Source organism: Natator depressus, chromosome 4 (assembly GCF_965152275.1).
Source record: "Natator depressus isolate rNatDep1 chromosome 4, rNatDep2.hap1, whole genome shotgun sequence".
Taxonomy (NCBI): domain Eukaryota; kingdom Metazoa; phylum Chordata; order Testudines; family Cheloniidae; genus Natator; species Natator depressus.
This window is the reverse complement of record NC_134237.1, coordinates 10,927,009-10,943,443: the sequence shown is the minus strand read 5'-3', so window position 1 is coordinate 10,943,443 and position 16,435 is coordinate 10,927,009. Positions and strand designations below refer to the sequence as shown.

The 16,435-nt window shown below is 41.9% G+C and overlaps 1 protein-coding gene across 3 annotated transcripts in view; it reads left to right on the top strand.

Annotated features, from left to right (window-relative positions):
* USO1 (USO1 vesicle transport factor) overlaps positions 1-16,435 on the top strand; it is a 73,404-nt gene that overhangs the window by 22,304 nt on the left and 34,665 nt on the right. For 2 of the 3 annotated variants that reach the window (XM_074950389.1, XM_074950387.1), the window contains exons 5-11: positions 2,124-2,135; positions 8,597-8,697; positions 9,206-9,308; positions 9,460-9,515; positions 10,172-10,292; positions 12,850-13,028; positions 15,465-15,605. In XM_074950389.1, the coding sequence (XP_074806490.1) occupies positions 2,124-2,135; positions 8,597-8,697; positions 9,206-9,308; positions 9,460-9,515; positions 10,172-10,292; positions 12,850-13,028; positions 15,465-15,605 (713 nt within the window). The remainder of the gene's footprint in view (positions 1-2,123; positions 2,136-8,596; positions 8,698-9,205; positions 9,309-9,459; positions 9,516-10,171; positions 10,293-12,849; positions 13,029-15,464; positions 15,606-16,435) is intronic. The other variant, XM_074950388.1, reaches the window with a different exon arrangement.

Genomic DNA, 16,435 nt, shown 5'->3' with positions numbered 1-16,435 from the left:
AATAATACAACCCAACAAACACCTCTTCCCCTCCCACGCTAGTATTTCCACATCTGACCAGAGGCATAATACATTTGGTCTTGAAACTTGATGTTTTTAGCTGCTCGTTGTTATAACCGCTTATAAGAAGAAAATGGTAACCAAGGGATTAAATAGGAGGCTTAGGCATCCTGACGTGGGTTCCCAGTTCATTGTTAAATGATAAAATCACATCTAGGCAAATTTAGAACGAGACTATTTGATTGATCATTGGAGGCCTTTGAAGGCTTTTTCTTGAACTGTAGATAAAATTGACACTCTTGCAAAATGATTACTGCTAAAAATGTTCCTTAAATAGCCTAATATAAACATAAAATCATTAGAGAATCTCCTGTAAATCATAATTCTGATTTGGGGAAAAGGGTACTTCACGTTAAAGACTGTATATTGGAATTTGCTCCTTTTTACTATTAACCAGTAAGAGCTGGGGAAATTCCTGCTGCGTAGAATGGGGTAAAACAGCTTATCCAGGTGAGCAAAAATCTCAAGTTTTCAGGCTGTTGGGCAGAGAGAGGGGCCTTGGGTACAGCAGCAACGAGCTGTCAGACAGGAGCTGGACAGGCCTGGCTCGTGTTGGCCAGGCACATAGGGCCTGCACTTCTCCGCATGCCCGAGGCTGAGCCTCAGTCAGTAAGACATCTGCAGCGCTCTAGTAACCAGTCTGTGGCAACTGAGGAATGGAGAGATTGGGTCTGGACTTCCTGGCTGCAATCAAGTAATTCATAGGCAGCTACCTCTGCCAGAAAGGCAGGCCGCAGTTTAATGTAACAAGTAAAGCCAGAGTGGGCTGTGTAGTAAAACAAACTACAATTTTGCTGCTGCAAAACACAATTTGAATTGACTTTTCCAGGAGACAGAGTTTCTCCTTTGTTTGGTTACGGCCTTTTGCAATTGCACAAGTAGCGGCTTCTGCTTCCATTAGAAAACTAGTCCTTGGCTAGCTTCTTAGTTTAAACACTCTAACCAATAGACCCACATCCATACTCACTGTTGGTTTTAAAAATAAAAGTGTCCAGCACACCAAACCACTTTATTGGCTTTTGGGGGTTTTAAAGAAAACGCATCACCCCGAACCAGCAAAAGAAGGTCTGAAGGCCGGGTCAGAGCATGGACATAACATATGCAACGGAGTAGACTTAGGAAAATGAGAAACTTAGATATAAATGCATTTTCCAAAATTCATGGCATGCTAAATATCCATGGTTTCCTTATATATTGCATCCCTCATACAGCTCAAGAGCATTGCAAGTAACCAGAGGACACTTACCACCTGGTTGTTGATTTCAATTCTGTGTAGCACTGCTACTGTGCGGCTGGATATTTTTTTCAGTTTTGTACTTGAAAAGCTGATAATGGGTTTTGGGGTAGAACAGTTCCTTACACAAGTTCTCCGAAAGTTTGAGCAATGTATCCCAGAAGAGAGGTCGTGCTGGTAGGTGTGTAGGTTGACCAATACATAGAACGTAATGTAATGTCAAGATATGGGCAGAAATGGAAACGTGCATGCGCGCTTTTCTAGAATTGTTGTGCCTTCCCTTGCATTGCTGAATGAGACTTGTGGCCTGAAATGCTCAAAGAAACTAATAAGATGTATGGGAATCTTGCTTCAAATTCCCACCTTATTGTTTCCCTCTCTTTCTTATTCCTGTTCCCGCAAGTTCATTCAGCTGCCTCGTCTCGTGTGGTCTCCTTTATCGAAGGCACAGGCATCGCTAGTAAAATCTAGAGCTGTAATTTGGAGTTTCTGAACAAATAGGCAGCACTGGTGCAGGGAGTTTTTTTGGCAGTGGCCTTGATAGAATACCCCCCAAAGGAGGGGGGCTCTGATATAAGAACATTATGCTCAAATGGCCGTTAAAAACAAAAATTACTGGCCTAGTATTACGTGCGTGATCAGAAGTACTGCAGGAGTACAGGGTTGTCTTGTTCTGCCACTTTCGTGACAATTAAAGTAATAACGGTGGCAGAATTTCAAGATGGCTGCCTTTGAAATCCATTATTAATTCTGCCGTCTTACGTGGACCACTGTTTTACTTGTGAACCTTTCTCTTCTTTTTTTCCCCTCCTTTTGTCTACCTTTACAGACGATCTGGAAGGTAAAAACCTCAATTTATATAGCATGCTGCTTTTACTAGTCATAGTTGCTAATCACAGTTATTTTTCACCTTCGCTCTCTTCACTGTTAAAAAGGACACTGTAAGACATTTTTATAATCCTTACTAAATTCTTTTCATAATCTTTCTTCTCTCAAATTTAAAACTCAATTTCTTAAATTTGTTTTTGTACCTGAAATGTGTGTGTTTCCCATTATGCTCAGGTACTTATCAGTTTGTGGACATGTTAGTCTGTCCCATGATTCTAAGAGGGTTTATTGACATTCCAACAGTCTAAATACTTCTCAGTTAACTATTTAATGAAAGTGGATACCAGGGCTCAGCACAAGATTTTGGTGAGCAAGTATGGACACACAGAATTCTTGTGTCTAGAAGAAGCATTAAAGGACTTAAGAGGAACTGTCATACAGAACAATAGTCAAGCTTTGAACCTTCCAGCCTTCACAGTGTCCCTTTTAAGTAATACACGATAATGCCATATTCTTACTACTTTCCTTTCCTGGATCTAGTTGCCCACTTACGCACTTGTTTGTTCCTCATCTGTTAATCTCAGGCTTCAGAGTGGCAGCCGTGTTAGTCTGTATCCGCAAAAAGAAAAGGAGGACTTGGGATGCGTTTAGCGTGTTTTAACAAATCAACTAAGACTGGTTGTTTGAAAAGCGGTATTTGTTACTGAAACATCTAAAACTAATCTTCATAAACACAGATCCCTCTTCCCCTCCACTCGCAGAATTTAAGTATGACTTCACATAACAATAGCCAGTCTAGAGCATCTGCAATAATGTAATTGACCAGCGTATGGGAAATCAAAGTTGAAGTAGTATCCTTTGGATATATTACCTCTTTCTTTTTCGTCATGCCCTCTTCAGCTTTCCCTTCCATTCTAACTTTCAGTTTAATTTTTCTGATTTTCCTTTTCCATATTTCCTTTACCATTAAATGCTCTTAAGATTTTTCTGGTGTTTGGCCCTTGTATATGATAGTCTAGGACAGGGGTTTTCAAACTGGGGGGTTGGGACCCTTCAGGGGGTCGTGAGGTTATTACATGGGGGGGAGGGGTGTCAAGAGCTGTCAGCCTCCACCTCAAGCCCTGCTTTGTCTCCACCATTTATAATGGTGTTAAATTTATAAAAATGTGGTTTTAATTTATAACGGGGGAGGGTCGCACTCGGAGGCTTGCTATGTGAAAGGGGTCACCAGTACAGAAGTTTGAGAACCACTGGTCTAGGACCTATTGAATGGGAACAAAACTATTGGAGGAAATAGACCCCTCCGCACACTGATAAAAGGAAATGGATGTTGGGTTTACCACTCAGAACCCTCTTGAGCATCAAGACACTAGAACTTAATGGAAGAGCAAGGGCATGTGTTCATGTGAGTCTGCTAGTAACTGAACTTGGTTTTTTTTCTGAAAGCTGTGGGTGAACTGCAAGTTGTAAAGTCTTGCTCCTTGTGGTCTGTGAGAATGTTGTATCAGCTTCGCGTGGGTTCCGCTGTAGAATCGACTTTTCCAGTTTTTTGTGAAGTCGTGTGCGCACATTGATTTTCATTGTTATCCGAAGGGAAGGAAAGAGTTATCAACTTCCTAGACTAAAATCTCAAACGCAACAGTTAACCTTCGATGACCCTATTTTTTCCAAATCAATGGCACTCAAATGACTGCTTCATTGGAAGAAATACATTTAACTTGTGTGTGTACGTACCTATGATAGAAAATGACCAATTTAAATTTTTGCTACCAACAATTTAATAATGGAAAAACATAGCAAATTAAGAGTTAGACTCTAAAGGGTACTTCAGTGGTTGAACAAATGCTGACTTGTGTGACCTTTGAAGAAAAGGTCAAAGGCAAACAGCTTTGCCTTGTTCTACCACTGTCCAGATTGTGTGCCAAAACTCAAATTCGTGGGCAGTTTGTCACCCTGTTACAAGTCTCTACATTATGGAGGCAGCAGTAGCAACTCCATGGTTAAGTCTGTATGGAGACTTGCGATTAAAGCAGAACTAAATTACTTTTGTTCTGCAAATAGTTGACCTGAATTGATCAGCCACATTTGGCCGAATAATTCAGTAGCTCTGTAGAGAGTGTTCTGTGTAATGTGCTTCGTAAACTCTTTGATGATGTTTGCAGATGAAGCGTATAAAACTGCTTCTCTCACAGTAATGCCCTGTGTTCTGCACGCTACTTCGAGTTCCTCTAGTTTAACACCAATAATCCACAAACTCTTCTTGAGCTAATTGATGACTTCTTGGGTGAGGGCCACTTTTGACACGTTAAAATTAAACCCTTACAAAATTCTTCATATTCTGGGTAACAGCTGAGTTATGCAAAGGTTTAGGTGGTGCCAGAACAACCTGTGTTAGCTGCTTCTGTTAACGAGAGCTGTCCTGCTGAGTCACCGGCTGGGCTCTGCTGAGTCACTTGGGAAGTAGGTAGGGCAGCCGGGAGCATGGGGGGGAGGGATGTGCGTTATCAGGGGGAGATGTGGCTCTGAGGTCATGTGGGAATGGGCAGCACAGAGAATGAGTGGGGCTTGGGAGAGCTTAAGAGGGTGAGTGAGGCTTTAGGGGAATGTGGGCATTTTAGCAGCAGGCTTCAGGTGGGTAGGGAAGGACAGAGGCTTGTACCCAGGAGAGGAGGCCTGGGGTTAGCGCCTTTTGACTGCGCTGAGATTGGTGCTTGGAAGGTTCCCTAAGTGTTGCGGCTTCATTGAGCAGACGAGCCCTTCAAGTGGACACTAGGCTCTCTTGCCACTGACCCCCCTCCCCCCCCCCGCCACAGGTCCTTTGCATACATTCCAGTCTGCCCAACTAAAATATTGCTGTTTCTCCATCCACCCCAGCCTCTAGACCTGATCACCCACCTGCTAGCTCGTCCCTTGGTTACTTGATGAACCATGGGACGCCTTCATGGGAAACCAAAGGGGATGCAGGAATGTGGGGATGGGGGGAGATTGGGTTTACACTAAAAATCTGGGAGAGGGTGGAAGAAGCAGTAGGTAAAGGAGCTTTGCTCTAAATCACCTGTTTAGCAGAGTGCCACTTCTCTAAGTGGGGTGTCTCCTTCATCCACCTTGTGCGCAGCCTGAATTCCCCTTCATCACCCCCATGCCCCTACTCTCTCACATTTCCTTCACCTGCACCCTAACATGCACCCGGTTTTACCATGTTGTACTCTTAGCATTGATATATATTGGTGTTTAAAATAGAGATGTATGGGGGCACTGGAGGGAGCACGTCATGATTCAGGGGGGTGGGGTAGGGAATAGGGGAGCGGGAACTGTACACTGGAGGATAAACATAAGGTGTAGGAGGAGAGTTGGTATTGGGGAACGGGTCTATGAATAGGAAGATCTCTGTGGGGCTGGTGGTAGATGGGGAGGTGTGGGTGGAAGGGAGACAGTGGATGTCTGCGGTGACGTAACGGGGCTAATAGCTAGGCAGCATTGATAGCTGTGCAGGTGAGTAGCTGAGGGTCGATATGCTGGGACTACGGGGGGAATTTCTAGCTCAGACTCAGTTTAAGGTTGTTCGAAAGCATTGTCCACCACCAGAGTCTGTAAAAAGTAATGAAATGAGCAGCTAGGGTAATCGTCACCTTAACTACCCTCCATTCAGCAGTTCTGTTTCTCACCCTCATCTGCCACCTGGGACATAATGGCAAAACAAGTCTTAACTCTTACCATAAACAAAATAAACCAATGCGTGCCCACAATGTGCAGACTTCAGTTCTGTAACTTACACGCACCTGAGCATGGAAAGATCACCAACCTGAATCGCCCATTCACGTCTGTTAGAAATATTTAAGAGAATGTAAGTCACTCTGCAGTCACCATTAGCAGTCTGACACCATGCTACAGTTACACACCAGTACAAAATAAGAGACCTGCTTTTGATCTCTTTATGAAAGCTGTGTCAAGCCAGATGTTATGTACCAAAACACTTAACCAATACCTGTTCTCTTAGCTCAAGGGTTCCTGTTAATTGTTTGGGATCAAAGTGGCAATACGTGGCCTGTGGGAAGGGAGGTAGCTGAAGCTAGATGGGGAACTGATCATTGCAGTGAAACACTTAATTGCTTATTTCTTTGGTTTTTATGTGGATGATGCAGTCTAGCAACCATTAACGCCAAAGGTAACTTTTCTAATTACTACATTGGGTATGCACACAGGAGGCGATAAATTCTTTTCAGTTATTGAAATTGGTTTCTTAGTAGATCATATTATGTAACTTTGAGTCAAGTTCAGTTACTATATCTGGGTTGGAGAAGTGTTAAGTTTTTCTCACAGGATGTAGGAAGACTAACACAATGATTTCTCCCCTGGCAACTCTCTTCCCATTGTACCTTTTTTTGGGACAAATAGAGTGAATGCAACTTAGGAAACTACACTTTCATTCAATATATTTTTAAGAGTCTGTGATATCATAATTAGCCCGGGGTTGCCTATCAATGAGTACGTGCAGAATGTAGTCATTCAGCATCAGATACAAAACAGCACTTACTTCTAAAATCTAATAAAGGGAGGACCACTGTATTCCTAGATTAGATACTGCTAATTGTCGGCTGTTTCATTAAGATAGTCTTGCTATAGAAAATTACAGGTCTTGTCTCTGAAGGTGATCTTTATAGAGTCCAGCTGACTGTAGTCTGCAGTGGGGCTATTCCACAGGGTGAATGTGATGTGAGCTGCACAGCACATGTGGAACCATTACACAGAGCAGGAAGGAGGGAGTATCGTGAAGGTCAGCATACGTTTGGCAGGATTGTTTTTCTAATAGCATGTCAAGGATTAGCTGAATCCAATTTAACTCGGTAGATTATCATGAGATCTAATGTCTTCGACTAGTTAGTTTTTTTTCCCATTTAGTAATTGTACAGCATTGAAAAATATGGTGCATATTACCATTGCCAAATTCCCTCATTGTGCTTGATGTGCAGGAAGCCACTGTAACTGTGACAAGTTTAGTTCATGCACATTCAGTTCTTCTGTATCTTAGGCGAGCAACAAGGAAGTTTATTTTGACGTGTTTCTGTGAGGCAGGCGCCTGTCCTTAGGCTGTATGGAGACAACCTCATTTCGCTTAGGTCATCAAACATCATTGTATTGTAACAAACTTCTGCTGCTACTGACTGGAATTGGATTGAACCAGTGATCTGCAACTGAAAGGCTTATCAGAGACCATATCAGAATCTAACTAAATGGGATTCTCCCTACAACCTCCGTTAGCTGAAAGACGGTTGTACCACAGACTCACATCGCTTCGTGACTGATTCTTATATTTAATATCCCATGATTATCCAAAGTCTTATCTAAACTTAGTTGTTGCTTTTCCATCATGTCTGGATGATGATTGGCATTGCCCAGTATGGGAAAATAGACACAGGATGCAACAGTATTCATGATACCTGGCCTGCTGTTTCAACGCTCTTGGTGCCATCATTGTTACTTCTCCAGTCTGTCCAACGTGAACATTTTAAATAACATATATAAGACTGAACTACTTGTGTAGAACTTAAATAAATCTAGTCCAATGTCTAGACAGTGAATTGCCTTTATGAAATTAGTCCAAATCAAGATCTGAGTGGTTATTTTGCCATCAAGACATCTTAAAATTAATATCCCTTTTTTGGTGTGTCTTCAGTTTTTTTTGTCACTGAACCGAAAAAAAAAAACCTTTTTCAAGAGTAAATAAGTACTTGAACATGCAACTTTAGACAGTTTTACTCCTAAACTAAAAGCCTCGAAGGAGGCAGCAGTAAATCTACTTTGTCTTTGGAGAAGGTATTGAATGATCTTTGTGGCACACTTGTTCAGCTGTACACTTCACTTTGACTGCATGCAAACACTGAATCCCCAAGGCTGCTTCCTGTCCTTCATTTGAAAAGGCAGGTGTTCTCTGCTCTGTAAGAGCTGTTCGATCACTTGAGAGCTTGCTTGCATTTTGAGTGTGTGGTCATGTAGATAAGAAATGTGGCTCTGAGCAGACGTGGCTGACGAAAATAGAATTTCTTGTAAACTGTGCAGTTAAAAAGAGTCTAGATTTTATGAAGTATTTATCTGGGACCTGATCTGATTCCCATTAAAGTCAATGGCAAGACACCATCATCTTCAATGAAAGCTCAATCAGACTTCTGCTGAGTGAATTTATGGTTTTTCATTATTAAAATGAATTAGCTCCTCATTTACTGTTCTGACTTTGGGATAGAAAACACTCAGATTCTCTCTCATGTGTAAACCAATGTAAATATTGTTTGTGGCACACAGATTCCAGCAATTACTGTAAAAACAAGATACATTTATTATTTAGTATGGCAATAAGGATTCTTTGAACCTTGACTCATAAGTACCTTATATGGGCTGTGTGTTTACTGCAACCTGTTAAAAGAAGTTGTACAGTTATTTTAATGTTACAGTGTGTAAAATTCTTCTTGAACATTACAGAAGAAAATTCACAAAAACAGGTTGATGATCTGGGAAGGCAGTTTACAGAAATCTTCATTAAACAGCAAGAAAATGTCACTCTCCTGTTGACCTTTCTAGAGGTGAGTAGTGGTGTGGTGCTTTGAATACTGAAGACACATTGATTCTGTGTTTCTTCATGGATGTGTATCTCTGGTGTCATACAAATTAAACATGAGGCAGTTTAGGAAAAACTTTGTTGAATATGGGCATGAAATCACTCTTCCAGAATGAAGAAGGCAACCTCTCACAATAGGATAGGTGAAAGTGCTGCCTTTTGGAAGCAGAACAGGATTATAAATGGTTAGCGGAACCCTGGGGAGAGAAGCGTGGAGCTGAAGCTAGTGGTAGTTTTGTTACTGTTCAGCAAAAAACCAGGATGGGGTGAGATTTTACTTTACAGCATGTGCACTGTTACAGAGCAGATGGGGGAAGGGACCTGCTCACAGTGGTGAGTGCCCATCTACATTTGGGCCATTTGGCACGCAGTCGTATAGCTGTCCTGTTTTTAAAGTCACTGTGTAGGTCACTTGCAAGAGTGTGAAATGCTCCTGGATTCATTGTTTAATGTCATTCTCTGTATCCCTGCAGGAATTTGACTTCCATGTTCGCTGGCCTGGAGTGAAACTTCTTACATCACTGTTAAAGCAGCAAGGACCCCAGGTGCAGCAGATAATTCTTGTCAGTCCCATGGGTAAGTAGTTTGGTCACTGGCTAACTTAAACTGGAATGCCAAAGGGGCACTTCTAACAGAGCATCATAACTACTCTTGAAGGGACTTCCAAAATGGGATTTTATTAAACTCCTTACGGTAATTCACGTCATGTGGTTGCTTGCTTTTTCAGGTGTCTCAAGGCTCATGGATTTACTCGCAGATTCTAGGGAGGTGATACGGAATGATGTAAGTACAGAACAAAGGGAGTGTGATCATGCCTGTACATACGTTTAGAGTTGTTTATCCTCTTCATAACTAGAAGCTCTCCGTTGCATTGTTTCTGTAATGCTGCACCCAGCCTCCCCTTAGCCCAGCTGCTTCAGAGTCTGTGTGCTCTGGAGAGGCATGAAAGGGTGGGCGGGAAGGAATGGATTGGCGTGTCCCTGGGACAGATGCAGTTTTTGGGCCGGATGGTATTTGCATCAGTAGCTCGTAGAACCACAAAGCATCGTGCATATATGCAGGAGCATAGCAATGGAAGGCAGTATATCTAGAGATGGCCAAAAAACACCCCCCCACCCCCTCCCCTTTACTGAGGAGTGCTGCTCTGTATATGATAGTTTTAGTTTTTATAGCCACTTCCTGTCTTAATTCTTTGTTTTGGCAGTTTTTTACATTTCCATTGAGAACTAAGTTTGAGGCATAACACACCACTTCACACGCTCAGTGGTGGGGTTTGATGCAAGTTGCCACATGCATTATGTGTGATTGTATCCAGTAATTGCCACGAAGGTTTTACACTGCTAATGTATTATAGCTGTTGAGGAGGGCACTTCTTTAAAGCTAACACTCCTCTTCTAGTAAAGCTTTGTCTATTCACTATATTTATCTTCTTCCTGAAGGGAGTCTTGTTACTACAACAGCTGACAAAAAGCAATGCTGCCATTCAGAAAATAGTAGCTTTTGAAAATGCCTTTGAGAGACTGCTGGATATCGTAACAGATGAAGGGAACAGCGATGGAGGTATGGTCTGAACTGAATGTTCAGTGACTTTCAGGTGTTACCCATGCTATGTGGATGGGTAAAAGGACCAAGTACACAGAGTAGGATCATAGTAAGAGTGGTGGGATGAGCAAGTATTCAGCTTCTAGGATCTTCTTGGGTTCTGTTTTGAGGCCTTCCATTAGAGATTTGCAAACTTAATTTCTTCTTGGAATGTGTCTGCGTGGATCCCACTGTGAGCGTGTATGTGCAGAAGAATGGACAGCCAGGAGGGTGACTAAGCTTTCATTGGCTCAACCTCCTTATAGGACAGTCCATAGGGACACGGTGGTGCTCAGATGTCACCCAGAGTTATCTAAACTAGTCAGTCAACCTACCTGTCGTCTTCCCGAAGTCAACTCAGCACTGGGGGTGAGGAAATTACACAAGACTTCCCTTTATTACATGGACAGGACCAATGTTTGTAGTCACACATTGACATTCTCAAGGTCCAGAGAGCTCTTCGCAGAGAATACTGAAGTGAGTAACACAGTGGTGCACCTCTTCCACTGAACCTGAAAGCTCACTCTAGTGCCGCGCAAGCAACCTCTTCTGCCTGCTTCGGGAATGTGCCAGTTTCAGAAAACTGCAAGGCCGCGATGTGGTGTAAACCGCTATTGAACGGTGTCTCGGATTGAGTGCCTAGGTTGGAGAGCAGTTCTACCATCATTATTTGATGGCTGCAGCTGAAACGCCTCATTCCCACCAGCCTGGGGGGGCACTGCTTGAACTGTCACTTCCCCTACAGGAACTAGGTTTTTTCGATATGCTGTGATTGCATATTTCACAACCCACCCTCCATCAGCACGTTCCTGAGTCCTCCCCTACCACAGACTTCGAATCGTGAGGTAACTGGGGGAAGGTTGCAGCTGTTCCATGTTTTTCAATCCCACGTGGCAGCATGAAGAGGCAAAGGATGCATGTGTGGCCCCCATAGACGCAGCTGTTTAACAACAATCAGTCCTTGCATACATGAGATGCATGGACGTGCACGCTTACAGTCGGATCCACACTGACATCACGGAGAACCATGGTTACCGCAGTGTAAGTCACTATTCTTTATATCTTTGTTAAATACACAGAATAACAGGCTACTGCCTCCTACCCCGTAGTCTAAAAATGGCCATTCTGGATTTAAACAGTCTGTGGCATTGGAGTTGAAGGGCAAATGCCACCCCAGCCAACTAGCATAAGAGGTGCTGTCCATTTTCCTTGTGTCTTCCACTTAAAACATGAGGCTGAACACACTGCATATTCAAACGTATTGTCCTAGACCAGATACAATGAAAAGAGACTGAGAATGTTGTAGCACTGATCATGTAAGCTCTGTGATGCTAAAAAACCCAGGAGATAATAAACAGTAACAGCACCTGGGGATGAGGCATGAGGGAAGTTGACAGGCCATTGCTCATAGACAGCTTAGCGATAGCAAGTATTACAACGGAAGGGTCAAAAACGTTTAGACTCAAAGGGTATTGTTAAGCAGATCATGATGTCATGAGAAATGTTTCTAAAGGTATGAGGAAAGGAAAAGTGAACGAGCAAATTGCAGAGAGGGCACTTGTTTTCAGAAGCGCTAAGCTCTTCGCTCTCTTCCTCTCCTATTTCTCCGCTTCAGGATTATCTTCACTATGACCTTCCTGAGGCTTGGGTTGCTGGGCACGACTGTCCACAGCATGGCTAGCAGGGGAAAGCTGTCAAACAGCTGATCTCCGTTGCTCCATGCCCTAATGCTACACACCCATGCCTGTTGTTTTCACAAACTGGGGGAATTAAGCTTGAAACCTCTGTATCAGCAAACCAGGTTTGATGCCAGCACAGAAATAGGAGGGTGTTGTCACCAGTCATTCTGCTCCTATCATTCAGGTTCTTGGGCCAAGTTGTCCAGCGTAATGTTTTATTTATACCCTTTTTCTCTGTGCACAGATTTTGGGCATTATTGCTTGTTGTCAGTGTCCTCAGTGCAGTGCATAATGTCGAGGGACATGCTATTCCAGCTCCATAGAGTTCACAATTTAAACTGGATTATCTTTTTGATTAGATCTAAGAATTTCTTCTCCCTTTCAGAAGTTTAAATTAGAAATAACTTTGGAGCGAGAGGAGAGAATGTTGTTTGAATCTTAGCCACTGAATAAAGCTATGGATTACCCAGTAAGAATTACTACCGTAAAACCCTTACGTTGGGTCACTGGCATCACACTAGTGTTATTTAGGATTGTCTTTATCTTTCTTCACTGTTGCAGTAGAAAAGGAGACCTATGAAGCCTTTTCCTGGAATAATGACACATACTTACTTCAAGCCATTTTAAGCCCCCAAAAGACTGAATTTTCATTGCCACGAGAAACCTTTGTATTACACGCAGTGCACATTCTCTAAACAAATAAGTTTCATTTGAGAGTTATAGAAGAACTGTGATTTGTCCCCATTAGAATATTGGGCTTCCAAGAATTGGTAGAAAGTATCATTCTGTTCTGCTATACCTGAAAGGTGTTAGACCTCTGGAGATGAAATATCTTTCACTTTCTCTTGTCTTTTCAGGAATCGTAGTGGAAGACTGTCTTCTCCTGTTACAAAATTTGTTAAAGAACAATAATTCCAATCAGAATTTCTTTAAAGAAGGTTCGTACATTCAGCGTATGAAACCTTGGTTTGAAGTTGGAGATGACAACTCTGGTTGGTCAGCACAGAAAGTGACTAATCTTCATCTAATGTTGCAGGTAAAACAACTTGCGACTTACTGGTGGAACAATGCTAGGAATTTACATACTTTCTTCTGCTTTCTAAATCATTATTTTTCTGCTTTCATGGCCAGCTGTCTGTGTGCTAGTTTTTTTTTCTTTTGAAAGTGTCTGAAGCCAGAGACTAAATCTAGTCAGTTGAAAAAAAAGAAAAAACAAAAAAAACTTTTATTCTGGGGTCTGAGGTATCTTTGACTAGCATACCCAGAGCACTCCTGACAACTTTTATGGTTTGATAACTTTCTTTCTCTTTCTCTCCCCCTTGCAGTGTGTAAGATCAGACAGTGAAATTGTGCATAGAGTTCTGTCAAATCCCCAGAGTAAACTGAAAAAGTGCAAGGATTTTTAATAATTCAATTAACGTAATCTTCTTTTTCACGTGGGAGTTGATGAGAGAGTCACACAGGAGTGTTTAACTCTTTTTTTTCAAGTTCTTGGGGTTTTTCCTCTTTCTCCAAGAGCCCAGAAGAAGAGAGTTTTGATCTTGTGTCATCGAAAGCTCACAGGATGCTGTACAATCACTCAGCTCTGATTTCAGGCTGTCTTCATGCTGCCTTTCATATGACATGCATGCATAAAAATACGTCAGTGTTGCATGATTAATTACTCTGTATGGGCATTTCCTAATTTAAGATTCGGTGTGTTAATCTTAAATCTAGCCCCCTGGTCAGCAGAGCGTGTCCAAGATCACTGAACTCAGCAGATTATACTTGATCATAATTGAAGCATTTTGCACCATCTGCTGTAAGCAGCATCTCAAATAGGCGGAGTTAGATTTTGTCTGTAGAGTTTGGAAGCGTTACTACTACCTTACAAATAAACTCCTGGTATCAGTCTTACCATAGTTCAAAGAGTTGAATCTCCAGTGTTTGGTTTGAATTGTGCAGGAGTAAAGACATCATTAAACTTCATGGCAAGTGAAAACGTACAGTACACAGGTTTGGCAGCCTGTGGAAGCCAAATATTGGGAGTCGCATCATTACTGAGATACTGGCTTGCTGGATGTGTTCTGCACGCCAATGTGAATACACAGACTCTCTGTTCAGAATATTACTGAATGCCATAGGCATGTTTACTAGTCCATCCTCAGCAAAGGGACTTGTAAGGCGGCAGGGGTGTAAAAATACACTACGTGAACATCCTGGAACCTTTTTTGGAGTTGTAACTATCAATATGCTAGATATCCACTATCAACAACTGGAATTTGAACAAAGTCAAATACTCCTAATACAAAAGTTCTGAAAAGTGTGTAGTATATAGGAAAAAGGAATGAACGCAAAGGGTCTCCTTAAAAACCAGTAGAAGAATAATGGTAGGCTTCCTTTTTTTAATTAGTTCTGACTGCTGCATTTCCACCGACTCACACGCTCTATGCGTCTCTTGTATTCAAGAAATGATTAAACCATAGCAGTAGCTGGTGTCGTGCAATGAAAAACATGTATTGGTCTACCAGTGATAACTAAAAAATCAATTAATTCCAGCTGTGTGTGAGAGCACTGTATCATGGGGTATGAATGTTGTCTTTTTCTAGTCACTTTTCAGCTCAGAGATAAAATAAAATAAAATAAAAATATTTTGAAAAACTCTTTGGTAAATGACTTATTAAAATGTGTTAATGTTTAGCATTATACAAACTTTAAAATGAATGAACGAAACAAGTGACAACAGCTCTTTGGGCAAGGACTCAATTGTTTGAAGCTCTTGCAAGTATACAGCTTGTGTGTTTATGATGCCTTTGTAAAGTGTATGGAATTTGCTACCACAGTGAATTCGTAACTGGGGTAATTGCATAAGTGGCCCTTCTGTTTTCACTGAGGTGCCTGTTAAGATATTTTTTCTGTACTGTAACTAATGACAACTGCTTTAAGAACAGTGAAACGAGCTAATTCATGCTGAAGGAATGCTGCCTTCTTGTGAAAAGTGGCTAGATTCAAAGTATGACAGAACTATCTGCCCAAGTCGCACAGTTGTTCAATGTGGATACGTAGCTTAAATTCTTCACGTAGTTTCAACACAAGCAGTGGGCTCAGCCATTTTGGAATCTTGAAGAAATCCTCAGGTGTTGAGTTTGACTTTAACTTCTAATCCAACGGCAGCTTTACAACCGTAAGACACAAAAAAAGATCCTGGCCATTTGTGGGAATTAAAGGCTGCATTTTTTCTGAAGAGTAGAGTTGACTTGCGTGTCCTGGCTAGATTCCAATTTAAATTCTCTCTGCAGTGTCACTAGTCTTCAAATGCTACTTGGATATTGACAGTTTTGTGCAGTCATTTTTATTTTCTCGTCACCGTGTGAACCTAGCCTAATGAAGAGATACAGCACCCCCCTTCAGTTTTCACATGTATATGAAATTAGTGTTTTAACGCCAGGGTTTCTTCCATCCCTATACCAACGTGCATTTCTCTTCTTTGCAGCTTGTGCGGGTGTTGGTATCCCCCACAAACCCACCTGGTGCCACCAGCAGTTGTCAAAAAACCATGTTTCATTGTGGGTTGTTACAGCAGCTCTGCACGATCCTAATGGCAACAGGCGTTCCTGCTGACATTCTGACCGAGGTAAGGCAGAGCGAGAAAGCAGGGAGAAGGAGGTATCCGAGGAACAGGAAAGCAGTAGTATGAGGCTCTCCAGCCATACAGTGAAATCATATTAGATTAATTTAATATTCCCTGACGATCAGTTTTGGAAGTCTGAGAGATTTCAGTTTCTCTTTCCCATGCAATGATGTATGCTTAGGGTGGCTCCTCAGAGTTATAGCTCTGTAAAACAATCAGATGTAAAACTTGCTTTGCTTCTTAAATCCCAGCTTGAAGTGTGTGTATGAATGTGCGTATCTGTTCTAAATTTACTGGATGGTAACTTGACTTGCTCACTGCTTTTTGTGGGGTTAGGTAATTTCGGAGTCAGTTCAGTCCCTGGTCTTTTTCCTGACCTTCAGTGCCAGTGTGAACAAGCTAGCATGAGTTAGCACAGCTGCAATAACAGATGTATTTCTCCAGCTTCTGGGAAGTCCTTTACCAGGTTAAGGTGAGGGCAATTAATCCCTTACCTGAGGACACTAACTAGGTCAGGTGGATCTCAGTGATTGTCCCACCTCCAGCATTAGCAGCCTTGTCAAAAGGGCTTGAAATGTTTGTCATAGCAGTTGCATTTCTAACTCTAGGTATCCAAAAGATGTTTCAATCTAGCCTCACCTATGATGAGGGTATAAAACAACCTTCTTAGCTTATTTCACTTGGGGGTTTACTCCATTTTAGTGTTGGCTACCTTTCCAAAAAGATATAGCTGAGTAAATCACTTCAGTCGCACCACTTACCTCTTCCTAATTTACCTGAATTTACCGCCAACATAAACCTGGTTTTAGTTTAGTTTTCTGTGGTAACCTCGT